The sequence below is a fragment of the Falco naumanni genome, chromosome 10 (genome assembly GCF_017639655.2).
Source record: "Falco naumanni isolate bFalNau1 chromosome 10, bFalNau1.pat, whole genome shotgun sequence".
Lineage (NCBI taxonomy): Eukaryota > Metazoa > Chordata > Aves > Falconiformes > Falconidae > Falco > Falco naumanni.
In genome coordinates, this window is record NC_054063.1 from 32,186,880 (window position 1) to 32,214,349 (window position 27,470).

General features: G+C 40.3%; 1 protein-coding gene across 1 annotated transcript in view; it reads left to right on the forward strand.

The window, feature by feature from the left end:
• Positions 1-27,470, forward strand: part of STK4 (serine/threonine kinase 4) — a 46,470-nt gene that overhangs the window by 6,513 nt on the left and 12,487 nt on the right. The window contains exons 6-10 of the mRNA XM_040608539.1: positions 219-386; positions 962-1,099; positions 1,767-1,895; positions 4,105-4,291; positions 16,637-16,794. Of these exons, the coding sequence (XP_040464473.1) occupies positions 219-386; positions 962-1,099; positions 1,767-1,895; positions 4,105-4,291; positions 16,637-16,794 (780 nt within the window). The remainder of the gene's footprint in view (positions 1-218; positions 387-961; positions 1,100-1,766; positions 1,896-4,104; positions 4,292-16,636; positions 16,795-27,470) is intronic.

A 27,470-nucleotide genomic window follows, 5' to 3' on the forward strand; every position in this document is an offset into this window, starting at 1 on the left:
AGTATTGGTTTGCAATAGCACTTGCTGTTTTCTTCAAGATATGTGTAAATTCTGTAAGCACATTTCAATTCCTTTTTACAGTCCTCCATATCCCAGTCTTGCTGAGTCTAATAATGTGCATGTATGCAAGCGGAAAATAATTGGGGTGATAATTCATTAGCAGATGTTTGTGGCTAATACAGTTGCCATTGTCTGGATTTTTGTTGTGTTCTTTTTAGGACACCATGGCAAAGCGGAACACAGTTATAGGAACCCCATTTTGGATGGCTCCAGAAGTGATTCAAGAAATTGGGTATAATTGTGTTGCAGACATCTGGTCTCTGGGAATCACTGCAATAGAAATGGCTGAAGGCAAGCCACCGTATGCAGATATTCATCCGATGAGGGTAAGGACTCTGGCCTTTCAAAATTTATTGCTCTGCGGAAAGGATTTGCTATTATAGCTGGCTGAATAACATAGCAACGTGCCATCTTGTTTTTAATTTAGAGTAGATGATTTGTTTTCTGTCAGTTATTTGTACTGTTGATTAAATGAAAAATAGGTCTTGAGAAGGAGAATCAGCATGGGTATGAAAGTCCTGTTCTGTGAAGTCATAGCTGAAGCTCCCTGTATTGGGTGTGAAGAAACATATTTTCAGTTGTATTATCCAAAGTGGTTTGTGGTGGGTTTTGGTTTTTTTAATGCGAGCAGAAATGTTTAAGTGTTAAAAATGGCAGATTCACACATTTTGGGGCACATAATAGTTCAGAAGTGCAGGCACCTGTTGAGGAAAGTCTGATTTCTTGCTACTTGATCCCTCTGAGCAAATTTGTTTGTAATATTGGCACAAAATCTTCAGAAGCAGCAGTCTTAAAATATCACTCATTCTTTAGTACCAGTATATGTTTGAGTGTATTTATGTTGTACTGTTGGAAAGCTTTGCATTTTGTTTGGAGATCTGGAATACTTTTCTGTTTTCAGGCAATTTTTATGATTCCTACCAATCCCCCTCCAACATTCCGGAAACCAGAGCTCTGGTCAGACAATTTTATGGACTTTGTAAAACAGTGTCTTGTTAAGAGCCCGGAGCAGCGTGCCACTGCAACACAGCTTCTGCAGGTCTGCCTTTTCTTACAAGAACATAAGCTCTAGAGAAGGCTTGCTAGGGTAGGCAGTGCTACGTGTCTTTTGATGTTGGTTTCATTTCTTGCTGCTCCTGCTCGCTACAGATTTTACTTTTTAATATCTCATTTTAAAATTTTTACGCTCAACTTCATCTTTTCTGTTCTTTTCTAAAAACCAGTCTAACTTCAACTTCCTCTCTTTATCTTCTCTGGGTGTGGGGTTTTTTTGTTTGTTTGCTTTGCTTTTGAAGGACTTTGGGGGTTTTGTTGGTTTGGTTTGTTTTTTTACTTTCAAATTTTCACCAGCACTGCCAGGAAACTGCCTCTTAAAACACTAAAAAGCAGAGAGGCTAAATGAAAGTGGTTGCTCAGAATGGTCTAGGCATGGTGGTGATCTGTGTAATTGGTGCTCAGCAAGAGGCAAGCGGAGCTGTGAGAGGGGAATGAGCCCAAGGTCTGAGAGCAGTAGTGCCTTTGGGGCACGATTGTGTCTGGAGGGTGGGAGATCTTCCTCCTGTGCCAAACAGGAGTGTTGGATTTTAATTTTAGTAATGTATCAAGTTAAACCTTAATTTTGATTGGAAGTAGGCCATAGTAACAATGTTTTATTGTTATATCTTAGTTTGGATGCAGTGCTTATTTGTTTTTAAAATACTTCTCAGCATCCATTTGTTAAAAGTGCCAAAGGAGTGTCAATTCTGCGAGACTTGATTAATGAAGCAATGGATATCAAGCTGAAACGTCAAGAGGCACAGCAGCGTGAACTAGATCAAGACGATGAGGAAAATTCAGTGAGTATTTAATAGTAACAGTGTACAAAGTTCAAATTCTTGTTCCTTTCATAAAGCTTAGCTGCTTTGGTTTTTGGGTTTGAAATATTTTGTCCAATCGCCTGTGGATTTGACTTGGTTGTCAGGTTTTCTACTTTGACTGCTTAACCTGATGCTTGGTCCCTGCTCGGTCTTTATATTTGAGTGGGATAGCCAGCATGTATGTCTTACTCTTTAGCTTATATAGTGATTGAATAGGTCTACAAAGTAAGGGTTGATATATCCGCAAAAGACTCTTATTTATTTTCCCAGTTGGATTACATTATTTATGCAGTAATGAGAATTTGTCGTTGTAAATTCAGGTCTTAGATTGCTCTCCTGGTATAAAATAATAATATCATCTGTGATGCTCTATAATATAAGTATGTTTTGTTGTTTTACGATTGTTGTGCTTTAGAACCCCCCTTATAGAAACTTTCTACTACACAAGAGCAACCGACAGAAACTTGAGGTGAGGGCATGACAAGTATTCAGGGGATTGCTGTGAATTTAAGTTTGAGCTCCTTGTTTCAGTGGTTACAGCATGTGAATATGGAAAGCATGTTGAAAGCTGTTTTTTGAGCCTCTGCCTGCTTCAGCCCGAATAAATGAAATGAAAAGGCGTTGAATGCCAGTCCTTTTCAGAGGTTAAACTTGAATGGCATGGTCCACAGTATTTATGCTGAAGACATCGTTCGTCTAGTTTTCCAGTTTAGGACCATCTGTTTATTCAGTATGGAAGTAACTTTATTGGTCACGTTGCCATGATGTTGACTTTAAGAGTATTGTCTCTACCCTCCCTTCCTCGTTTCTGACTGATCTGGAGTCACGTTGCTGAGAGATGATGTCTATGGACTTGAATGGTCTCTGTTGGTGTGTGTGTTTTCCCGAAGCTTCTCTACTCTGTGTCTTACTAGCAGTAAAGTGTTCCCAAGCGCTTCTCAAGTGCTGTGGAAATTTCTGCTGTAGTCCTTTGTTAAATGATGTGTAGCTGACGAATTTATTATTACTTCTCACCCACTCATCTCCACATAAAATTACTTTTTCTCCATTAACATTTTGTGTAGTTTTCTCCTCCTCTTGCTATTGGTTTTGAGGTTGGGAAGATTACATAGACGCCCTTGACAGAACAGATAAAACGTGTGGAACACCAGAACATGGGCGGGTGTGCTACTTTCTTTCAATGACATTGAGGTGGAGTATTACAGCTTGATGTGTGAGACCTGTGTTTTCCATCTAACACTAATACAGATCAGTAAGTCCATGATCACATGTAAAGAATTGTGAACTTTACTTTGTCCTTACAACAAAACATGAGCATCTCATCCAAGGTGACATTTCCAAAAAACTGAAGAAACTTTGACCTTGTTCTTCATGAAATCCTAGCCACATATATAGTTAGGGATGAGCATCCCACCTAATGCAACTACCTCTGGCTAATGTAGCTATCTGCCAGGAAGCTGTCCTACCAGAATTTGTTTCAGGAGCTTGTGTTTCCCTACAGTGAGTCTCTTGAGCCTTGAGAGCAATAATTCAAGCTTCTATAATATTAGTACCTGTTTACAGATGGAAGGATAAGAAATAATTTTCATCTGGAAAAAATGACTACACTTTGACAATTAATTCCTTTTTAAAGATTTGCAAATTCGGTTCATTTTTCTTCAGTGCTTCTGAAGTTTATAGCAAGTAAAACTACCTAAATGTTAAAGACAGACTCCTAAAAAAATAGGGTGGTGTTTTTTCTTCAGTGTGCTACATGCACTGCAGACTTAGACCTGTTGCTCTCTAATAACTACTGACTCCTCAGTGCACTGTACCACTAGAGATAGGGGGTTTAGGTGAACTGTTAAAACCGGCAGCATGAATAGAAACACTGATGACAGAATGAGTATTATAATCTACTCTTATGGACAGGTCACCAGGTCAGAAATGAGATACAACCTGCATTGAGAAGCTTCTGCTGATTATTTATCTGTTCTCTTATTTATCATGCTGTCAGAAAAGTATGAAGACTTTTCATTACCTGTTTGGAGATGACGGGGGAGAACTATGCATCAAACAAAATGTTGCTTCTATGTGTATTTGTAAAAATCTTTGAATTAGTAAGACTTGCCAGTGTCCTTGAATACAGGCATTCTTCAGGCGACTTCACCACTATCAATAACAATGTATTTACGGCATCCTTGTACAGGAAGAAGATGAAACGGATTCAGGTACCATGGTGAGGGCGAGTGGAGATGAAACTGGTACCATAAGAGCTGTCAACACGATGAGTGATGGAGCCAACACAATGATAGAACACGATGGCACCTTGGAATCCCAGTTGGGTACAATGGTCATAAACACAGAAGAGGAAGAGGAGGAGGGCACCATGAAAAGTAAGAAAACATCTTTTACTTCTAGAATATTACTTAGGACCTAGTGTAGGCTGTGATATGTATTCGCAACCCACTTAGATATTTTTGGTAGCTTGTCATAGCTTTTGGTTGTAGGGAGCTAGAACTCGGGTCGATGCCCTCTGGCAGTGGAGGGGAGGCCCTTTCTAGGTCTTAGTCTGAGGCTGTTCTTTGTAGTCTTGCATTTGGTATAGCTGATGGGTTATTTCTGTAAGCTTCTTGTGCTGATTGAATAAGATCTGATTCTAGCTAGTGTGGGGACTTTTGTTGGTTCTTTCCTGTTTTGTCATCTTCACAGAATGTAGGGGAAGGGAGGCTGTGCATAGGGTTAATAAAAAATGTGTTGCTTTAGAAGGTGACCTGGCTGTAACATGACATCTGAAAACAGCAAGACTGTTTCAGAGCTGATGCACCAAATCAAGGGCTACATTTGTGAAATGAGAAATATCTTGCGTGCTTCAAGCACAGCAAGGCACACAGTGGGAAGAGCTAGCATCTCTTCTTTAGTGTTACTTTTAATCACTAAGGACAACTGAACAAACTCTCTTGCTGTTCTGAGACATTCAAGTAGAAATGTATTCTGCCCTAAAATAGAGAAGCTTACTAAAACGACAAGCGTTGTCAAAGAATGCAAGTTTTAAAATGATGTGACTTTGATCCCTGATAGTCTGTGGAAGACCTCACAGCTGGAGCTGAAAAAGGGTTAAAAGTCCTTCTTTGAAAGAAGTGGCAGGGAGACCCTCCCTGGAAAAGTATGACTAGAAGGAAAAGAATATTTTTTTTTTTCAGTTATGGATTCTCATAGAAATCTGTTCCCGCTGCTTGGATAGCCTCAACAATATTGAGGCGGAGGTGGTCCTGGCTGACTGGGCTTGCCAGCATGGATGTCTGTTCAAGGACCGAGGAGAGTGCTGAGTGGGGGCTTGGCAGCAGCAAAGTACAACCATCCATAGGCAAGGCTTGTTCTGTTGGCTCTTGTACTGCTTCTGAAGGTTTCCTTGGCCGTCAGATTTTGAACCTTCAGCTATTGCAGGAGATAAAAAAAACTACTCAACACATTTTGCAAAACCCTTTTCTCAGGAATTTCCATGTTGAAATATTCCATGTGGGGGCCCTCTAGAGCTTGTGCAAAGATCCTGCTTTTGAGAGTGACGTTTCAGCAGAACCCGTTTAAGTTTTCTGAACTTTGGCAAACACTGATTCAGCACTTTAAAAAAGAGGTGTCAGCCCATGTAGCAGCTTGTGGCAACAAAGAAAGTGGTGTAACAGCATCAGGGTTTGAGGATCAAGCTCTAGGAAGGACATAGATGCTTAGAGTAGCTTAAAGGTGCACAAAGAGTGGGAGATGTTAACAGCCTTAAATAAACATAGTGAAGTTGCAGTTTCTTTACAGACAGGCAATGCTGTTAGTTTCTCACCATCAGCGTGTATTGTTCCATTTAACGATTCACAATAACGAGTTTTATTGCCTGTGATGCTCCTGTACTGGCTACCAAAGATGTGCGCAAGTAAAGCGCCTCATTGGTCTGTCTTCTTGGGTTTAACATGCTTATCTTCTCACCAGCCTTTTAAGATTGCAGCGCTTGTAACTCAAAAGCATCTAATGCTCTCTGCAGAGTAGTGTACGGGGGTTTGAGGAGGTGCCTTTGACCACCTCTGCCTTGCAGGGCCACGGCTCTCTCGTTTCGAGCGGAACCAGTTAGGAGGGTATAGCAGGGTCTTTGATACCGCGTGGTATCTAACCTCGAGAGGGAGCTCCACGTCAAGCTCTGAGAGCTCTGGGTCTGTGACTAGAAACTCGAGTTTTCATTTTACCCCCTCCTTAGACTTCAGACTTCTTAACAGCGGTGTTCTTGGCTGCTGCTGGCTACCAGTGCCCGAAGCTGCGCATGCAGCACAAGTGCCTGAGCAGCTCTGCCTTCTGGAGGAAGCATTTGGGGGTCCTGGTGCAAGTGATGGGTGGCACTGGTACCACTTCCGTGTCAATGGGTTTCCCACAGTGGTGTCTGATGAAACCCAGCTGCACTCAGTGTTCTCTGCTGCACCTTGTGCTGCGTTTTAATAACTTGCACCTTGATTCCAAGACATCTGACGTTAATGAAAATCTTTGTACCAGACTAAAACAACTTTTCCTTAACACCTTATTCTTATTCTTCTCCTTCCCCAGTGGCATAATTCTGAAATTCTGGCTGCTGCACAGAGCAGTTCTGTGATTGTTTCTTGGACGCACTGCAAGGCAGCGTCTTTGAGCAGCTTGCCCTTCATGTGAATTGCCCATAGCTCCATTTTTCAGTTTGCCATTTCCATATTCATGTTCTCATAACATTCAGTGTAAATTGATTTAACTGTAAAGCTCATCAGCCAGCTACAGAACTCTCTGGAGGGAGTTCTTTTTGTAATCTTAAATATAAATGTATTATTGCTGTTTGGAAACCACGGAGTTTGAAAAAGCTTCATTGATTCATATGTTTAAAGACATCTATATTTCACTTGGCAGCTTGTGTTATGACTCACAATAAAACCTGGTTTAAGTCAATAAAAAAGTTCTGGTTTTTCTTGGATGGCATTGTAGAATTTAGCTTCCCGAGGTGTCTTGGGCTTTTTAACTGCAATCTTCTGAGCTTGTGTTCTAGCCGTTCCTCCTACTTTAAAAAAAAAAAAAAAAAAAAAACAACCAAAAAAACCAACCCTGTCTCTTCACCAGTTCTTGGTTTGGTTTTATTTCTTTTTAATGTAAAAAATGTTTATAGGACATTGAAATATGATTCTTTAGATAAGATTGTGTCAGGAATCTCTAGCAAACAAGTTCCAGTAGCCTTGAAAGTGATTTCAATTCATGACTTTTCAGGCTCAGAGGAAAAGTGTTCTTAAATTATAGGGTTTTACATAGTAGGGCAAGTTTTGGTTTGTAGTCAATTGAGCTATAATTCTGTTTGCTTAAATTCTTTCATTTGCTTGGCTTTTTTCTGGGCACTGAATATAAATACTCAAGCAGCATTAAAAATGTCACTGTGACATTCTGTTACACATTTCGAAAGCACTGAAGTGATTGCCTGAAACCACAGATACTAAATTGTGCTGCAACACATTTTACTTATAAATCGATTGCTATCATTACTTACGGATTGCAGTTAAACTATTCCAAGAAAACTTTGGAAGTAGCTGAAGAACTATAGATGAACAATGCTTTGTAATAACAGACATTTCCATTGGGCTTGAGAGCTAGAATAACTTTTGAACCCTTAATATGTCTAAAATCTTTTCTTAAAATTTTTTATGGGAGAATATATAGTGGTGCTAAACAGTGCAGCATTTTTTACTGGGTTTTTTTGGGTGGTTTTTTTTTTTTCTTCCTATTTTATTTGTTATAGGTCCTTAGTGGAAACTTGGCATGAATTTGTCCTTTGATTTAAAGAGTGGAACATAATCTTATAATAAAGCAGATAAACATATTGCCTTCCTTGGACACTGCAATATGATCAGATCCAAGTGAAATAGAATCTAGTTTGTCTAGTACTAAAATCTGTCCTGTTTTCTATTTTAAAGTGCCTCTTGCTTGTTTAAGCACCAGATAAAATGACACTGGAGAATGTAGAACTACCAACACTGGTGTGAGTTTTTTGGGTTGAGATGAATGAGGGATCTGGATGTGGTGGAAGAATTGTGGGTGTGGGATTTGTGTTAATGCGGCATGCAGTCAGTAGAGCATCTGGTGCAGAGGTCAACCAGAAGCCCTAATAATTCTCTTGCCTCTACTTTGATAATGTAATGTGCAGGTAAAAATTCTTAGTAGTTTGTGAGTGTTTAAAATAAAAAATTCTAGGCTTCATTCTTATAATACAGTTAGGGTGGTTTGGGTTTTCTTATGGCTTTGCCGTGCCCGTGCTGCTAAGCATGGTTGTGGCCTTTTAAAAAGATGTTTTCCCTATTGAGGGTAGATTGGGTTTCATTAGTAAATTAAATGAGCTAAGATGCAAACTTGGCGATTTCCTATTAGAAAAATGATTCAGACTAAGCTTGTTAGTCTTGGTGGCTTTGTGACACGTCCCGCGGGTGACACTTAAACCTAAACCAGAGAAGTATTGCTGCCAATACTTGGGGAAACTTTTTTCTGTGCTAATTAACCTGTGATTTTTCATGCAAAGCAATGACTGTAAAAGCTGTAACGTGAACAGCAGGATGAATATGGATGGCGGAAGGTTTATGTGATTGCACTAGTATTATAATTGAATGAAGTATTACTAGTATGAAGCTGAGGTAGCCATAGGTGGTGTAATATCAGATGTTATCCCAAAAAAAAAATGCAAATACATGTTATCCAAAGAGCCAATGCAGGTACTGTCAATAATAGCTCCACGTCTTGTCAGGATTTATGTTATGTGTATGTCAAATACATTTGCTGGGGTTTGCCTCTGATTTTCTCCGTGGATGATGGCTCTTTGTAGTTGCTTCCCACTAGTCAGAGTTATTAATGTCCAGTGGTACAGTTCTGTGCTTAAAATAAATTGGTCCATTTAGCCATGATCAGACCATAAAACACACATTGTTATGCATTTAAATAACACACTGTTTATAGAAACACATGCATTGATTAAATTCTTCTTGAACGGTAGGAATCACTGTACTGCCACTCTTGAGGTGCGGAGAATACAAATCTTCCCAGATAAGTCTTCCAGCTGTGTTACTTTTTGACTTTTATTTTTAATAGCAACTTTGCTGGCAAATTTGACATAAACAGCGGCCAGCACAGTGTGTTTGAGAAAGTCAAGTTGTGCAGACATGCAAACGGTATTTTTGAGCAACGGGAGGAGTTGTATGTGCTGGCATTTTGTTGTGGAGTTTTCGCTGTAGGTTTTGGTTTTTCTGTTTGAATAGCGGTTCTGGACCCCAGAGCGGCGTGCTAGCAACCGAAACAGTGGTTCTGCGTAGACTGAAGCATGAAGAAGAGCTAAGTCTGGGATCTAAGTTGGATGCTTGTCTGCCTTTGGTTGTCCTGACTATTTGACAAAGCTTTAACGCTAAGACAAAGTTAATCATCTGTTAATATTTGTCTTTTCAGAGATACTGAAATTGGAGAAAGAGGTGTATGTGTTTAACACAGCTATTTTTGCTGTTCCAAAGCACACCTGCATTTGTGATAGTGGGGGATTGAAAGTAGGGGGATTTTTTTTCTTTGGACAGAAGCATTGTCTTGAGGAAGATGGGACGTATATAACTAGCAGAGTCCTGAATAGCATACAGGAGGCAATAATATGCTTCAGGAGACTTAAACAAGAGACAGAGGAGTAGTAAATCACTTAGTATGTATATCTCTGTCCCATATGCATGCATATATTTGCATATACAGGCAAACTAACCTACCTGTCTCTTCTAAGAATAAATACACTTCCTGTTCAATCAGAATAAAACCTGGAGAAAACTTTGCTCCCGAGCAGGAATGAAAACTCTATAAACTCTTTAAATTCCTTAATTGCAGAAGTTTAAAGTGGATTTGTTTTTACCAGCAGATTTTCAGGCTTCAGGAAAGAAATATTCATTGCCATGTTGTTTTCTGTTTTCTCCAGACAAGCAAATGAGTTTACAGGTTGTGAATAAAATGTTATTTTATTACGTTAACAAATGCTTACTTGGCTATATGCCATTTGGGGGGCCTGATCTGTTACCCACAGTATGCTGGACCTGAAGACTGCATCCCTGTTGATGTGGTGGTTTCTTGTTAAGGTTCATCAGAACCCGAGTTGGATGAGGCAGGACGTGGAATGAAGTTCACTTCTTTCTTGATGCTCCTTCACATCTCGCTGCCTGTGTTACACACTGTGGTTGCTGGACTAAATAATTTATGTAATTACATGAAAGACAGAAGGTGTCCAATGAAAATTTGCAATGGAAGAAAGCTGCTGTATATTCATAATCTTTTCTGTTTTTTCAAGTAGAAGAGAGCCAAAAGGAGGTAACTTGGTCTTAAACAACTTTCATTACTGTGAGGATTTCCTCCTCTTTCAGAAAGGGTCCTTGATTACATATACTGCAGCTTTGGATGTGTGTTGGTACTCTTCTCTTCAGATGGCTTTCATGTCTTATATTCGTTAAAAGAGATTAATTAGAATACCTAGTGTTGATCTTTATGGTCATTTAGGAGCTCCTTCTTCATAGCAGGACCTGTCAGGTATGTTCTGCTTTGATTTAGTTGGAGATAGGCTGTAATTATGGGAAGGCTTTTCCTCATAAGTTTCAATGGATAGGAAGTGTTATGTGGTCTGCTTTTAGTATGAGGAAATCTCAGCTAGTGTTGCCATGGGGTGAATTCATTAATGATGGAGCACTTTTTGCTCTGGTTGAATAAATTGGCATCTCTCTGCTCTGCTGCATAAAATGACTCAGTCCTGTTCATATTGTACAAATTATGCTGTCCAGCTGCTAAAGTTCATCTGTGATCTCTAAGAAATGGCCTGAAGCAAATAAAACTGCAATTCCATTTGAAATTTAATATTAATGAAGTGTTGCTTGCACATAATCATCAGGCGCTGTTTTCTGTATCCGAAGTGTGTGTGCGTTTTCAGTCTTAAAGTTACATTAATTCAATCGGAAGCAGCCAGAAGCTCACTGAGACTGCCAGGGACTGAGCCTGTTATGTGAGAAGTCAGTGAGATCTATGCTTATGTGGACCACTAAAGTGAAAGATGACATTGGCTATAAGAACTTCCTTTTTTTTTAAAAAAAAAAAAAAAAAAAAAAAAAGAAAAAGAAAAAAAGGAGGTGGTGAACACCATTTGAACGTGGGAGAGCTGAGGCTTGCTCAAGAACAAGTGGTATACTCTGGCTACCCGTAAACTTCAGGCTGGAACTGAGTGGGTTTATAACTCCAGGAGAACAGCAAGGACAAAGCAAAGCAATTTGCTTTTTAATGGATCTTGATCCCTCTGTGAAAGGGACTATATAATCTTGTATATGGTAGCTGGAGGCTGTGCTGCTTGTCCCAGGGGATCCTTTCTGGCACCGTGTCTGACTATAAAGGCAGCCATAGCTCTGCTCTCTTTAAAGTTAACGTGTGTGCTCTTCACCGCATCTCTGCAGAGCTGTTTTGAGCTCCTGTGCACAGGCGTGCAGCTTTCTGAGCTTGGTGCAGGGCATTCACGATACTTTCCTAGCACAAAATGTTTAAAACTTAAAAAATTTTGGTTCTGTTGCTCCTGATGCCTCATCCTCACAAAACAAGTACTCTCCAGAGCCGAGGCCAGCTGTATTTCAAAGAATGCAGCCTCCTGATATCTTGACAAATACACATAAGTGTACCAAATATTGCAGCTTAGTTTGATATTGCTAATGTCGTAATTGATCACTTCATTGTCGTTGATTTACATTACCTGCTTTGTAGATTAATTTGTAACACCGTCTCCTGACAGTTCCCAGCCACAACTCTAGCTCTGATTTTTGTGATACAAGGGGGAAATCTCACTGTGGCTTCAAGAATAGGTATTTTAAGCATTAACTGTATAAACTGACTTGAGTAAAGAGCACACAAAATGTGCTCCTGAGGTTATCTTTCTCTTATGACAAGCTTTGTGACCCTAGAATAGTCACCCTAGGTAGATAATAGCAATCTCTTTCAAGAGCAAAGAATAATAAAATGAGGATTTTTCTGCTGTCAAGTTTGAGAAGAATAATTTTAGAGAAAAGCAGCAATTCTAGTTTCATTACTCAGCAAGCTTTTTCAGATAGATAGGAAGACTTCGTAAATCCCACTTTCCTTTTGAAGGCATCCTTTGAAGCTCGTGAGCTTCTCAAAATTTTCAATTGAGAGCTAATTTGACAAAGTTAACAAAATGAGTGCTTTGATTTCTGGGACTAGATGATACTGACTGATCTGGTTTCATGGGTATTCTTTACTGCTGGGAAAAAGAGTAAATCTTTTGCTGGTTTAATTGACTGTGTTGTTTCTTCTTTATCATTCTACTTTCTCTGCAGCATCGTAGGGAAATACAAATGGCTTGAAGGCTCTCCACGTTTTCCTTTGTCATCTTTTGCTTGATTTAAGGCGGTGTTCTCTGCCTTTGGACCCACCAGTTTCTCATCTTTTTGTGTTCTCATGTCCAGCAGTACATGGTGGTATACTTTTCTAAACATGACTTTATGCCAGGCAGTGCTTGTGAGTTTTCTGCAGAGGGCTTCTGCTTTTGGCTGCGTGGCCGGCTGAACGCCGAGCAGTCCTCCCGGTGCCTGCGGTTCTGCACAGCTAGCCCAAACCTGCGATTCTGCAGTCAGCTGGACTGGCTCCAGTAGAGCTGTAGTGTTCCATTTGTGTAATTAATACAGCTCCTAAAAGATGAATGTGTATCTAAATGGTAGACTGTTAATGGCTCTGGGGAGCTCTCATGGCTCATCCTTATAAGCAACTCTTTAGGTTCCAAAAATGCGTGGTGAAGCCTTTCTTGTCATCGCAGGGTGACCTTTTTATAAAAGGCTCTTCTCTACCACAGTTGTGATCTCACTTTCTGTCAAATGTTCATATTTTAGTCTAACCCTGTAAAAGTAGGAAGTTAAATGCTTTTTGGCACTGACACGTTCAGTGCAGTGTCATCTTTCAGCAGCATCTGCTTCTGCAAATAGCGGTAATCGATTTTTGTCTTCAGCTGCCTGTTATCGAAATCTTAAAGATATAGCAGTATGTAGGATTTTTTTGTTGAATTAAAAGCAGATCATCTTTGGAAAGATGCTGCTGCTGTTAAGTGCCAAGATTGATGAAAAGAAATCCAGTTGTGCTGGGATGATAATTGATTTGGTGTAATGTCTTTCTGTCTCTAGGAGTGTTTCTGTCTGTCTTGCTGCACATACACCCCTGCTGAGATTATAGCAGCAACTAAAATTTCAGACATCTTAGATCTGTTTTCTGGCTATTTTTCATTTTATATTATCTTTTTTCCCCATTTTTTGTTTGTCCGTTAGCAATCTCTGTTTTACTCACTTTAAAAAAAACAACCAACACTAAATAAAGATGCAGCGTTACGTGTTGATGTGTAGAAATGTAGTAAAATTGGTGACTAATTGTCACGTGCATTGGAAAGGCCTGAGGTGACTGCAGGGTTGGAGGTGTCTGACGGTGGGTGTGAAGACTCTGAGTTGCAGAAGCGCTTGGCTTGGCAGGGACCTCGGGAGGTCATCGGTCCTGTTCCCTGTGCGATGTCAGGTGTGATTGCTTAGGGCTGTGCATAGTCGCTGCAGCCCTGGTATAAGCAAACAGTCTTTTTTTTTTTCTTTTAAGAAAAAAGGTAGAAATGAACTGAATAAGCCAATGTCAATGGAGTGAAACGCTTGCTTTCAAAGTTTCCTGTACTACAAATAACTGTTTTCAAAACACAGAATACAAGCTTGATTTAGATTTTAACTTTTTTCCCTCGGAAGCCTGCGTTCCTGACACCTAGGCTGGCTGTCAGTAAGCTGCGTATAGTAGCCTAGGTAGTTGTGAATCTCTCTCTACAAAATTTGTTGGTGTTAAACATTGCCATGATCCTCCTTCTTCAAACAGGCTAGGCTGCAGCAGAATACAAGGGGTGTATTTACTTCATTCTAAATAAATGTTTGATCGCTTAGCAGTAATTGGATTGCTATTGTATTTCAGTAATTATTCCCAACAGCAAATCTGTTCTCTGCTTTGCAGACGTGTTCCCTAACTGACCTTCACGCAGCCTGTCTGAAGGTGTCTGTCTTGATCTAAGCCTGTACAATGATGGTTTTTGTGTTTTTTTTAAAAAGGGGAACTACTGCCAGGGGTAGAATAATTTGTCTTTGCTCCAGTTGTCATGGTGCAAAAGTATAAGCACTTCAGTTCACGCTTGAGCTTTTAGCTGACCCTGGAGAGGCAGTACGATGCAGTGGTTTTTGCAAATGCATCGTGACATTTCAGGCTGTATAGAACCACACTTCTCTCAGTATCACAACACAGATATCCTGCCAAGATCTCTCATACTTCGCAGAAATTTTTTTCTGCGTGTAATAGGTCTATAGACAAATAACTTCCTGAATTACCTCATAGCTGACCAAGGTATTCATGCTCTTGTCTGAAGATCAGACAGTTTGCCAGGCAAGTTCTGGATCACTAGATGGCAATTTTACGTGCAAGAATAATATTTGGTGATTAAATCTTAATGGGTTCTCACAGTAGCTAGTACTTTTTCAAGAGGAAAGCAACACTGAGTATCCTTGGTGAGAATTTTCTTGTGATAGCCTGCCTTCTGTACAAACTCTTTGGGGAGAGTCTGCATTACGCAGACCCCACAAACCTATCAAAGGGTGGCTCCATCTCCTGTGTGCTTGTCTGAAGCTCTAAACCTTTGGTTGATTGCCTGCCTGACAGATTATATTTCTTTCAAATGTATGGCATTCAGCAGTGAACTTACTTTCACAGCCCAGACTTAGGTTATTCTGAAGCCATTTGCTGTTAACTGTAGTCCTAATCCTGCTTTCTGAAAATGATGATTTCTGCTTTGTCTAAAACATGTGTTTCAAGTATAAGTAGCGTACTCCAGTGTCTAGAGAACCATATTTTATCAGAATAAAAACATTTTACTAGGTATTGTTACAGCGCTTAGTTCTGTTATGCTCACAGGTTTTTGCGAAGCATTTTATCATGAAGAGCAGCACAACGGCGTTAAGCTGTGAGTCGTCCTTAGCTGCGTTTGTAGCTTCATGTTCTTGTGGTGCAGCCTGTTCAAGTGTGTTTGCTGTGCCAGCCTGCCTCTTCATTTAGATTGAGACTCTTCACAAGATACTAGCTGCTCTGTAACTCCCAGGACTGGCCAGTTCTTAGCGTGAGTACCCTGGGCAGCATCTGATGCTGTGCCAGTTGCACTAGTAAAGCAGTCTTCCTTTGGAGATGCTGAAAGTCTTTTGGTCTTGACTTGCTGTGGAGTTAAATTTTGCGTTTTCTTTCTGTGTTGGCTTTTATGCTGTCTGTGCTAGGAATCGATATTTTCATCCTCTAGCTTTTCATCACTTCCTTCCCTATTGCACTGTCGTCACCCTACAGCTGAAGCTGCCTTCTGTTCATGGAGCCACCTCCTTCCTCTCCAAAAGCACTGGGGATCTGCTTGGATCTGGGGACTTGTGACTCTGCGTTTCTCCCTTCAGTGATGGAAACCCGTTTCCCGAATGGATTGCTAGATTTATTTGTACGTAATGGTACTTAAATCACATGAGCAGGGATTCAGATGGTGTGGTGGCTAAAGAAGAAAGGATACGTTAGTGCTCACATCCCTAATCCCACCCGCTACCCAATGTATCTGGGCTCCCTGTGAATGTGTCGTTTTTACTAGCTCATTGCTCTTAATGGATCAGCAGCATTCTCGTTGTTGTTCTAACTTCTGCTTGTTCTAAAGAATAATTTAGACCAGTGAGAATAATGTGAATCTAGTTGCTCTCAGGCTTCTCTTGGCCATATCCTTTCTTCTCCCGTGAGTATGGGTGAACTCTTTTTTTTTATTAAGAGTAGTTCTCAGGAGGCTTGTGAGACCTGCTCTTCAAAATAAAAGTATTCATATTTAGGGGATTATTTTGACATCTCTGTTTCTCTTTGTACCCTTGCCCATTCCTTATTACCCCAAGTTCCTTAAGCGCAGTCTAGAAGTGAATGTTTACTCTATGTATGTGGCTTATTTGAGTAATCCGCTAAGAATGTGTGTTCAGAGGAATTACCTTAAAAAAAGACGACTAGGGCAGTAAACTTGAAAACTTACTGTTTGTAAAAAGAAAAAAAGAAGCTTTGCAAATTAATCCTGTATACCCAAGAAGTGTAGAACATGACTACTTCTACCCAAGGCAAGTTCTGTGATATTTGTGTGGTAGATGTCTTTTAAAGCCTCGCTTTTGTACTATTCTATTCATATATATATAAAGATGAGTTTCTGCTTCTAAAACAATGCTGTTTCGTTTTGGAATTTGGCATATTTTGCAGTGTGTGCAGCCTGGCTGGGATGAAAAAACCCAACCTCTCTAGTTGGTAGCTGTTTGGTTCTAGTATTCAGTGCATGAAGCTCAGTTACCTGGTAGCGTGCTTTGATGGATGGATTGCAGGTCTAGAGGCCAAAGCCTCCAGCATTGTAATCACTTGTGTGGTGGGCTTTAAGCTTCCCTTCTCCAGTTTTCTCACTGTACAGTCAGTTTTATGATTGAAAAGCTACTGAAAAAATAGTACTTCAGCAAGTACTTTAGCAGTACTATGTGATTTAGTGTGTACTAAAAAGTTGAAATCACTTTTGGGCATGATGTAAGGCTATATAACTGAAAATACATTTTTTCAAAACAACTGTTCTTTTTTATTTTTAATGTTTCCAGGGAGGGATGAAACGATGCAGCCAGCCAAACCATCATTCCTTGAATATTTTGAGCAGAAGGAAAAGGAGAATCAAATCAATAGCTTTGGGAAGAATGTATCTGGCCAGACAAAAAATTCATCTGATTGGAAGGTACCGCAGGATGGAGACTACGAATTTGTAAGTCTATACTTTGAAATTCAATCAATGTGATAATCTTTAAAAGTTTTAGTCAGAGCTGCTATAAGATTATTTCTTGTTTTGACAGACTAATGGAAACTTGAGGAGATTCTAATTGCTAATGTATTTGAATGGGGCATTTTGACAAACTCATTTGCTTTAGGTATTTCTCAGTAATCATAACCAGTCATTATCTGTATACTTGTTTAAAAGCAAACAAAAGAATAAAAAAGCCTGAGGATATGCAGGGTACAAGCTATCTTACTTTACTTCCTTATTATGCATTTAAAATACAAAAATAGAATTCCAGGTGGCAGTTGGAAAATGCAAATTCTGAATGAGTAGTGTTTGGCAAGGAACAGTGTTAGAACCATTGAATTTCCTTGTTTTGCTCAAGCTTAGGCACTGGGTTTTGTTTTATTATATAAATATCAAGGTTGTCTTAATTTCTCTTTCAAATCCTCAATTTCGGCTCCTAACTAATGTTTACATGCTCAGAATTTTCAGGAACTTCTCAGAAGTTCAAAGTAAGATCTATGATTTATAAATTTGATTTAGGTTTTTTTGTGAGGATGGAAAATTTCTGGTTTGAGTACAAAATGCCAGAAGATGCATGCTCTGCTGAACACTATGTCCTCGGCTGCATTTTCTTTTAATGATACTTCACTGCAAGCACTTTTTGCTTGAAGTGCGTTGTACGCCCTTCCGACGTCTGCTCGTGTTGCCCGTGGTTCAGGTTGTCACGCTGCGTTCGGCAGTTGGTGAGATTCACTCCACCTTCACAAAGCAGTGTGGAAAGCGAAATCCCTCTGCTAGTCACGACTCGAGGAGATGCTTTACTTGAAGGCTGGAATAATAGCTGGAGCCTTTCGTTCTCTTTGTACAGATTGTATAGACTGCTGCTGTTACATGTATTTTGTTGTCTTTGCTGTTGCATCTCAGATTTTCTTATTTAGGCTGGAAAGGGTGGCTAGCTGAAGGGACCTGCTGCATATCCCCTCTTGTAGCCCTTTGCACACGTTTAGCCTGAAGGCTTGAAGTCATTGCATGACCTGCAAGCTGTCTGTGTAGAGTCAGATACTCAGTTTATCTTCTTCACCTTACATACGGTAACTTAATTTAATGATAAACAATTATTTTTCAATGTGTGGTCTTTCCCAGGAAAGATGCACTAGTTTGGAGTGTCTTAGAAGTTTTTTGTAGCCTGCAGAAGATGGCCCAAAGGGAAGTTTGCTGTAATCATTTTACTTTCTAATTTGGTTGATAGCAAGTTTAGCAATTACCCCTATTTCCACTGAGTAGGATGTATTCCACTCTGCATACAGTGAGCTGTAGGTGCAGGCTAGACCCAGCAAGCAGCACAGACAGCATGGATGGGGAAAGGTCAGTGCCATTCTAGTGCCTACAAATATTTTTAGAATGTGCAAAGCAACTGTTTGACATGCATGTGATCTTGTTTACTGATTTCCATTAGTACTGAAGTATTGCCATGTGCATAGATCACCAGTGCGCTGGAAGCAATAAAAGCAAGCAATAAAAGCTAGCAATAAATCGGGCTTTGGGTCACCTTCATGTAGTAATTTGTAGAAATTTTGCTTCCCAGCTGTACATATTTCTCTGGTTCAACTGTGTATGACTATACCAGCCTGTCTTGCATACAGATTTTCTAACAGAGCTACTTTCTTTTCTGTAGGATAACAAAAATGTGGGAAAGCAACCTTAATAAACACTCATGGGTATTTATTTGTATAGTCTTTATCTGAGGGATAGTAGCAGTAACTTATGTTGTGTAATGTATTCAAAGATTTAGAACTGGGTATTTTTCCTGTTTGGCTGAAAATGAATCAATGTGATGGGTGGGTAAAAGTCATGTTTATTAATGTTTTATTAATTGAAAACATCAATGCAGTAAGCATTGTGGAAGAAGAAAAAAAAATAGATTTGTTAGGCATATCAAGTTCATGTGTCCTAGACTTGCCTGCAGCAATTATTTCTGCATTGTCAGAGTGGGCAGGTTTGAGCAGAATTTGCCTATAGTTTGCAGGATTCCAAGTAGAGATGAGATTAGCGAGATGCTGGGTGAATGCTGCTTCCTCCTGGGCCGTAGGAAACAATGAAAATATTATTGTTTTGCGCTACTACAGGCTAGATAAATACACCTTGTCTTGTGTTCTGTATTCTTCTCCCTCCTATGTGACTAGCACCTGGAGTCTCCTGTCTTCCAAAAACAAAAACAACAAAAAAAAAAAAGGCAGTATTAAATTACAAAAGATTCTTGGTCTTTTCCCCTGTGGCAAAACCATTTGGCCTTTTCTTGACTAACATTGTTCCTCTGAAGCAGGCAAATAAGGCACTATTTATATCACAATGGCAGTGTCGTGTCAGATGAGGGTTAGGCTGAGGCAGCCCTATCCACTGCATAGCTGAATCACCAGAGATCCTGTTCTAAAAGGTGACGGGCTCCATTCCTCCCAAACGTGATGCTCTGGTTGTGGTCAGCGGGGGCAGAAACCCAGCCTATTTCCAGCAGCGTATTTCCAGCCTTGGATTTCTGAGGTAGCAGTTATTAACTGATTAGTCAGTGCCCAATGGCATTAATTTTTATCCCCACTCATGTTTGAATAAAGATCTCTAAGGATTTAAGCCCTGCTTGGTTATGTTTTAAAGAACATTATGATTTATTTAACGGGGTGGGGGATACTATGGGCAGAAATTCTTGCTTTTAGGTAGAATATAACAAATTCTAATACAATGCAGCCTGCCCATTAACAGCCTACCCCTGCAGCATTTTTGTATGTAGAATTCCTAATTGCCATAATCAGATTTCAGATCTTTTCTAGTTGAATTTAATTTTGCCAGTGAACATTAGTCACATACTGTTGCACAGACTTAAATTAATAATGCTAGAAGATTTGTTTAGACAATGTCATACATTTTTTTCACTTTAATCTTTCAGTAGTACTGTTAACGTACGGCAGAATTAATTGTGCGGTGTTTCCTGCCCTTAGACCCAACAAACCTTTTGCTTACTCCTGTTTTAAAAGTCTTTTAGCTGTTCTGAGCAGGTCGGTACTGTAGTATCAATTGTGGCTAAAGTGGGATTGCTTTTTTTATTTTTTATTTTTTTTTTTTTTATTCTGGCCCTTCTTGAAAGGCACTCAGTCTTCCCAAACCTATTGTAACACATGTTCATGGATCATCCAGTCATGAATGTTCTGTATTGTATCACTAGTCATTTTATTGAAAGCCTATTTTAATAGCAAATTAGCAGGTTGCAGTCATACATGGCTTACGGTAGCTATGACAATACTGAAACCTTTTCAGCTCTATCCCATGAATGTGGTTTCACTGGCAAAAACACGTGGCAGTAGAACCCCTCTCAATCTTGAATTTTGCCATTGTGACGCAGCTGCTCTTCTTTTAATACCCGTGGTGTTGAGCTTTGGGTTTGCTGTATCTCTCATTCATAGTTTTTCATATGTCAGTGAATCTGTGCTACTTAAGTATCCTTGGGGCTTGTTTTGGATGATGAGTCAAATTGGACCTGAACTTTTAACAGACACTAGATCGAGTGTACTGCAGGACATCAAGTCTTTCCACAGGCTTTACACAAGGAGCTGAAGCCATTTGCTCCGAGGCTGATTCCAGGAATTGTGTATCTGCTGACCGTGCGTGGCCTGTGTAAGGCAGCCTGTCAAGAGCATAGATGGTACAGATACTTACTTCTACGTTGTCTTTAGCTGCTCTTGCTATCAGTGCTTCCCTGGAGGAACACCAGGTGATAGGGGAGCTCTTGAAGGAAAGCGTTGCCATTCACCTGCAGGACCTCAGTGGAGAACTGCAACCAGCAGTAGCTCTTTTCTGCACTGGCAGTTGCCATCGTGCTGCTGCAGCTCTGGGAATGAATCTGACATTCAGAAACAAGGTTTATGTCTCTTTCCTAAGGACTCTCCTGTTTGCTTTGGGAAGACCTTGATTTGCTCATCTCTGCTAAGTCTTGGTGACTCAGACCTTTCCTATTCCTGCAGTTATCAAAAGCCAGTAGTTTGGGTCTGCCTTCACAGGTTCTCTCTTTGAAGCAGAAAAACTTTGGAGCAGATTTTTTTCCTTACAAAAATAAAATGAACAAATACCTTTGAGAGCACCAAGGTTTGCAGAAGTGGAAGGACTAGACGTGGCTAACTTCTCAGCTTTCTGTGAAAGGACTGCAGAAGGTGGCTGTTGTCGTGGCCTTTGTTCACAGGTTCCCCATGCTTTAGTCTGCTGTGAGCAAATTTGTGTTTCAGGTCTCGTGCTTCTGTGCTGTCAGTGCTGTTCGCTGCACTAGGTCATCTTTTTAGCTCCCTTTGAGAAGTATCTTGTTGGCTGCTGATGGGAATGTCTTTGGACAGGAAAGATTGATGTGATCTCCCCCTACTCCAAAGCAGACTTTTGTCGCTTTGCAGCACACAGTGTCATCTGTTTCTCTACTGCTGGGGAAGACTGTCCTGCAAGCAGTGGAACTGTTGCTTCTGAGAATTTTCTAGGGCAAAAATGGAAGGATGAGCAGGAGGTGTTAATTGCCTCTATTAGGGGGAAGAATGCAGGTGCTGGTCAGCTGCACTTAATGTCAGGGCTGCACAGTCAGAGCCCTCATGTACAAGCAACAGTTCCTGCCTCCATCTCACCATCTGCTAGACAGGCAAGGGCAGGGGAGGGATTTGCTGAGTTAAAGGAGTTGGAGGAAGGGCTGGGTTTGATCCCACAGTTACAGATCACTTTCCACTAACCAGTTGTCCAGCCTGTTGCTCCCAAAGTGCTTGGGCTGTAGCTTGCTGTTTGATACCCGACTTCATTTTAAGGAGCACAATCCACAAAGGACTAATCTTGAAATGAGGCACCTTTGTTTCAAAAGCATCTGTAGACAGTTTACTGCAGTCTTTGCTTGTCTTTAGAAGCTCTTGCTCCAGTGTTCCTCTTCCTTGCACTGAGTCCTGCCAGGGGCTCCTTGGAGCAGGCAGCTGTAGGAGCTGGAGGTTCACCAAGCCGGCGGGACAAAGGAGTGAGCAGCTGAAACATAGTCCATGCTGGCAATTGCAATTTCTTCAGATAAGAGACAGAGCAATAGTCTTGGCAAACTGTTGAAGCAGAACATCGAGAAAACACTTAAATTTTAATGAAGTCCAGTTTCTAAAAGTATATGCACATATTTTTGAGGTTTTGAATTATCTGCACTGCAAGAGCCGGTTTCACAACTGCAGCTTCCTTTAACTCTGAAGAACTGTATGTTTATAGGAAACTGTGATGGTTTTTGTGTCTGTCTGGAAGCAGCTTCTAGCCAGAGCTTTTAACAGCTACTGCTTAGATCTTTCTTTTTTTACAAGTATCATGTAAGTGAAAGCAAGCCTCCTTCTTACCTGAGTGGACATACTCATTTTTTTGGAGCAGTAAAGAGAAATGTAATTTTATGTTGACTGAAACAAGGATGTTTCATTATGCTGCTCTCATCTGGGCTATACTTTTTATTAACATCTTTATTTATATGCTTTTACTTAGTAGTTTGAAAGATTACATTGGAAACAAAGATTTTAAAATAAATAAGTAAACCCACTTCTGGTATCTTTACCAGCGGAGGAGGAGGGTATGTTGGTCTCATGGTGTCTTCATCTTGTTTGGTTGCACAGATGGCTGTTGGTTTGCTATGACATCATGAAGCTGAATCTCTTTCCTTCTAGTTAGACAAATTAGGTAGTGTGATAGCAAGAGATTGAAGTCCTTACCGATAAGTTTACAGAAAGTTTAATTCTTTCCAAGTGTGTCAAATCGCATTAGGATCATATGATGTTTTTCAGTCTGCTGGTAGACACCAGCCTGACAATGCCTGCAGATCAGGGTCTGCTTCTGCGTGTTAGGTGCGGTCCAGGCAGCAGGAATGCCAGCCACGATGGATCCCTGCATGGAGCCCAGACCAGACAGACGCACGCCACAGCTCCGCATGCTGCTCAGCCCTGGCAGGAATCTGCAGAAGCTGCAGCTGGTACCTGCGGGTGCAGTGTTAGGTCTCTTGCATCACCCTGCTACTTCCCCTGCACCACTCCAGAACAACTGCAGTTAAAAATGGCTATCACTCGGCGCAGATTTCTTCTCCCGGCTCAGAACTGTGGTGAGGAATGGCTGTGTACTGGAACCATCAGTTTCCTTCACTGGAAGTGATTTATAGGGAGGAACTGTTAGAGGGCAGGTGATTTATTGTTTATCAATAACAGTAAACACATTCTGCTTTACAATGACCAGAGTCTCTAATTTATTGTATTCTGTCTGTGAAGGTGTCATTTGTCTTGTGAACAGCTTGTTGTCTACCATTACCTGGAACATGTCGTGTCTTTGGTTTCTCTGCACATTCATTTGGATAGCGTTTATTAGCAATCTAATATTGATGCTTTATAGCTTTACCACCTTTCATCCTTCTAAAAGTTCAATCGATTAAAAACTTAAGAGTATTTCTGTACAGTTACAGGCTTTGAAAATGATAGCGGATAAATAATTGGCGCTTGTTTAGTTGGAACTGGTCTGTGGGTCTTTTCTAGCAGTAGGAAGAGGGCATGCTGAGGATGCATGGATAAGGCAGATGCCAGAAGAAAAGTACTTGCGTTGTTTGGGTAAGCTGCTGTTGTGTGACACTTCATAGTTTATCAATCTGTAGTGTTTCCTGACTCTCCTGTGATCCTCTGAGCTTTGTCTTCTTTTTACTTCTGTCTTTTAAGCAGCTTGGTAAAGGTGTCAGATGTAGGCTTCTACACTACTCTTTCTTGTTCCTCCTTTCTCCCATCCAAATTACTCAGGTGAAGAATTCAAGCTGGTTACTAAGACTACAGAAAGTCTATCTGCTTGGACAGGAGAAAAAACCCCCACTTCATTAGTGTGCACATTTGCAGGCTGTTTAAATGGGATTATTTAAAAATCAAATGATCTTGAGACTTCTATCGAATTATTATGAAACTTGCAATATATTCTTTTCTAAGAGAGCAAGTTTCTCTGACCCTTATGTGATGAATGAAGATTGATTGTTCCAGAAATTCATTTGAATATGTGTAGTTTTGCATAGAAAAAAACCCAAGTTTGGTTAAAGTAGAGGGGTTTTCAATAACATTTTTTCCAAGACTAAACCAAACACTTTGAGTGAATCTTCAGGGATTTCTCTGTCCAAAAGTTTCTTCCCTTCATCTATCATGAGCTCTCCTTTTTCCCAGTGGTGGCTGGAATAAAAATTGCTTCTCAGACACTGATTTCTTCCAATAGTTTTTGATCATAAAGTGAACTTAGTTGCTAGGGCATTCATCAGTTTGAGAGATAAAGCCAGAACTGGGATGACTGACAGATATCCCTCTGACAGATATCCCTGTCTAGGTCCTATGGAATTAGGGCAGATTCCTAGTTGGGAAACTAGTAAACTTGAGATACTTGTTTGTGCTGTGTTGATTCTAAAATAGAAAGCTTTCTTTCAGTGGGAGAGCATTAAGACCGTAATTATTTTATTGGGGGGGGGGATGACACAACACAACCAGACTTTAATAAAAAGAGTACTTTCTTCTGACAGCAGAAGGCAGTCCAGAACAGACAATCATTAATTTCTACACCTGAAATTGAACCCCTGTGGTACATCCTGCTAATTGAGGAAGATCTTAAAGTGTAGTACCTAAATGTAATTTCCACTCTGAAGTATGATTTATAAAAAGAGACAGGTTTTTGTGATGTTTTATTCATTGGTTTTAAATGTCACCTGCCGTGATTCATAACATTGATGTCCCTTAAATGGATTTCCTTTTTTCTTCCTTTAGCCATCTGCCAAGAATTTTTAAAGCTTTGCTAATTGTTTGTATTTCTTTTAAGCATTACCTTCTCAGCATATTTAGCATGTTTTTCCCAGCAAATATTTCTAACTTGTGACATCTTTATTAGGGAAAAAGAGTTCATTTTGTCACCTTGTAATCAAACGTACAGTCATTTTAAAAATAAGCCCAGGAACAGCTTGCTTGTCTCTTTTATTGTTTAAGTGGTCTTGAATCTTCTGTAACATTTGCATGAGGAAGACACGGAACCTTACTGCAAACCTCATCAAATTTGTGGCTGCTTCAAACCACCAATGTGATTTACAGCAAGCCCCATGTTCCTAGGTTTTATAAACCTTTCTAAATTCCCTTTATAACAGGAAAAAAAAAAAAACCAAACAACCAAACCCCAGAAGGTACCACATTTAGCTTTAAAATTTGAAATTGAAAAAGGTAATTCAGTGCTTGACTCTTATATCTGCTGTGGAAGAGAATAGATTTCTGCTCTCTTCCATTTGGTAACAGGGTCATTGCTCACCACCTGCTTTCACTTTTGTGCACACTGACATTGATTGCAAAGCACTTACTGCCACAACTTGCTGTCAAAATTTCATTTTTTGCTGTATTTTTGTATATAGCAGGCCTTCTGTGACATAAGGCTTTTAAATGAAACTTGCAGTGAGTGGGAAGTAAAATGAGTTGCCGTTTGTGTTGAATTGCTTAGGTCATAGCCCTTAATGGAGACTGACGTACTGTAACCTGAAATCAACTTCATATGACAGCATTCGGACTTGTAAATTCACCATCCTGGACTACCTTTGAGGCCCTTTTCCTACTGTAGCATTTTATGGGCTGAAAGTTTTGTTGCTGAACGAAGTAACTAACAGAACTTCATTCAGGGTTTTTGATCGTGGGATTTGTTCCGCTGCTGCTGTATATTTAAGGTCAGGCTGCAACGTGCTTTTCTGCTTTGGGAGAAAGGGAAGAGAAATTAATAATTGAAGGTGTGACGTTAGAAAAATCTCTGAGCATGCCAAATTCTTTTAAAAAACCTGTTTGAGCCTTGTTATGCCTTGAGATTTGTTTTCAAGGCTGGGTGTGTTCTTGGCACAGCATCTCCCTTAAAGAACACTGCTGCTCAAACAGGGTTTATTTGAAATGCTTCTGAATTCTTGCAACTCATCTGTCAGTACGAATGTTTGTAAAGGGTAGTGTAGCCTTAAAGGACAAGCTTGTCCAGGTTTTTCTCATCTGTAGCAAAAAGGGCTTTTCTTGGGGACTCCTTGGATCAGGAGCCTGATGTAGCTGCTCTGGCTTGGCTCTTAGAGGGTGGAATCTCTGGACCTTAACAGAAAAGCCTGGGGATAAAGCCTCCATCAAGCCTCTGTGAATACTTTTGAATGGGTAGGTTCTCATCTGGACAAGTGCCTGAACTTACATACTGTGGAGGAGCAAATTTATCTCAGCTCTGACTTCTGAACCTGGTGCATTTGCCTTTGCGCATCCTCTTCTTGTATTATTATAAAACCCACAGAAAAGGTTGCTGGATGTCGCTTATTGCCAGTGTTCCTGGTGCGTGTAATTATTGGGTGTCTCCCTGCTCATCTCACCCGGAGACTTTGCAGGGAGCAGTTTTGTCATGCGTGAGGCATGTCTGAGGTCTTGCCCACACAGAGAAGGCAATGGGAGCTTGCAGATGGCTGTGGCTGCTTCCAATGACCAAGGTATCCTGGAGGTTTGCCTTAGCAAAGAGATTATTTCAGTAATCTCAGCTTCAGAACCCAAGCTTTGACCTTCAAGAAGGAGGGAGAAAGAGTAGCTTAATACATAAAGACTGATAGAGGCTGAAAGGAATATTATTTGGAAATTAAGTGTTTCATTCCTCCTGTTTGTTTTTTTTTTTCTTGCCATCATGCGGGATCATTAGAAATAGATGCACAAATAATAGTGACCACTTGGGAAAGCCTGGCATGGTGAGGCGTGCAGGTTTATGCGATACAGATTTTATGGAGATGGTTCACTGAGGGACTGTCCCAAATAAATATTGTTTTTATGATATTAAACATATGTGCCTGGTTTTAAAGACAGCAGCCTCTCCCACAGTCATGCAGCTATTAATTTTTCAAAATGCCCTGGAAATCTCTGTAATTCGGTCTTTAATCAGAAAGCTTTTAATTCTCTCTCCTGTCTGCTTTGCCCTCAAGTTCAGGTTATTGCTTTCTTTCCCTTAGTGAAGGTGGGGGGCAGAGCAGCCGTGGACCGGGGTTCTGCGACAAGCCTCGCTTTTGGGTGCACAGCTTAGAGAACTGGTGTGGGCTTCCCGGGGTAAGAAATAAATGGGGAGACCAAGACTCTAATTAAACACATTTGTTGAATAAAGGTTAACACTTTCAAGATAGATAGGGCAAGGTTATTTAAAACTATAATGGCTATTTACCATGGATGAGAGAGTCTTAAGCCTTTGAAACTGAAACTGCATGTCTTAAGCCTTCTTTGTGCATTGTGTGAAGTCTTAAGACATGTTAGTGATGCTAATATACCAGCAGCAAACTTCTCACTATACATTATTAATGAAGACTGTATTGCCATACAGATTTAGTGTTACCTAATTGATTACCACTTCAGTTACATTTGTGTTTCGTGGTAATAGTACACTGAGCAATATTGCGTGAAGTAATCACTCATACTTCAGATGTTCTTACTTCTAATTCTTCAGGAGTTCTGCTTTATTCAGAATAAGTGATCTGAATACATAAATTAATTTTTAATCCTGAAGTGAGTAGAGCCCTTAGAAGCAAGGGAGAGAGGAGGGAAGGGTATGTCGGATTGGAAGGAAGCTCTGTTACAGACCTGTGTACCCTTCCTGGC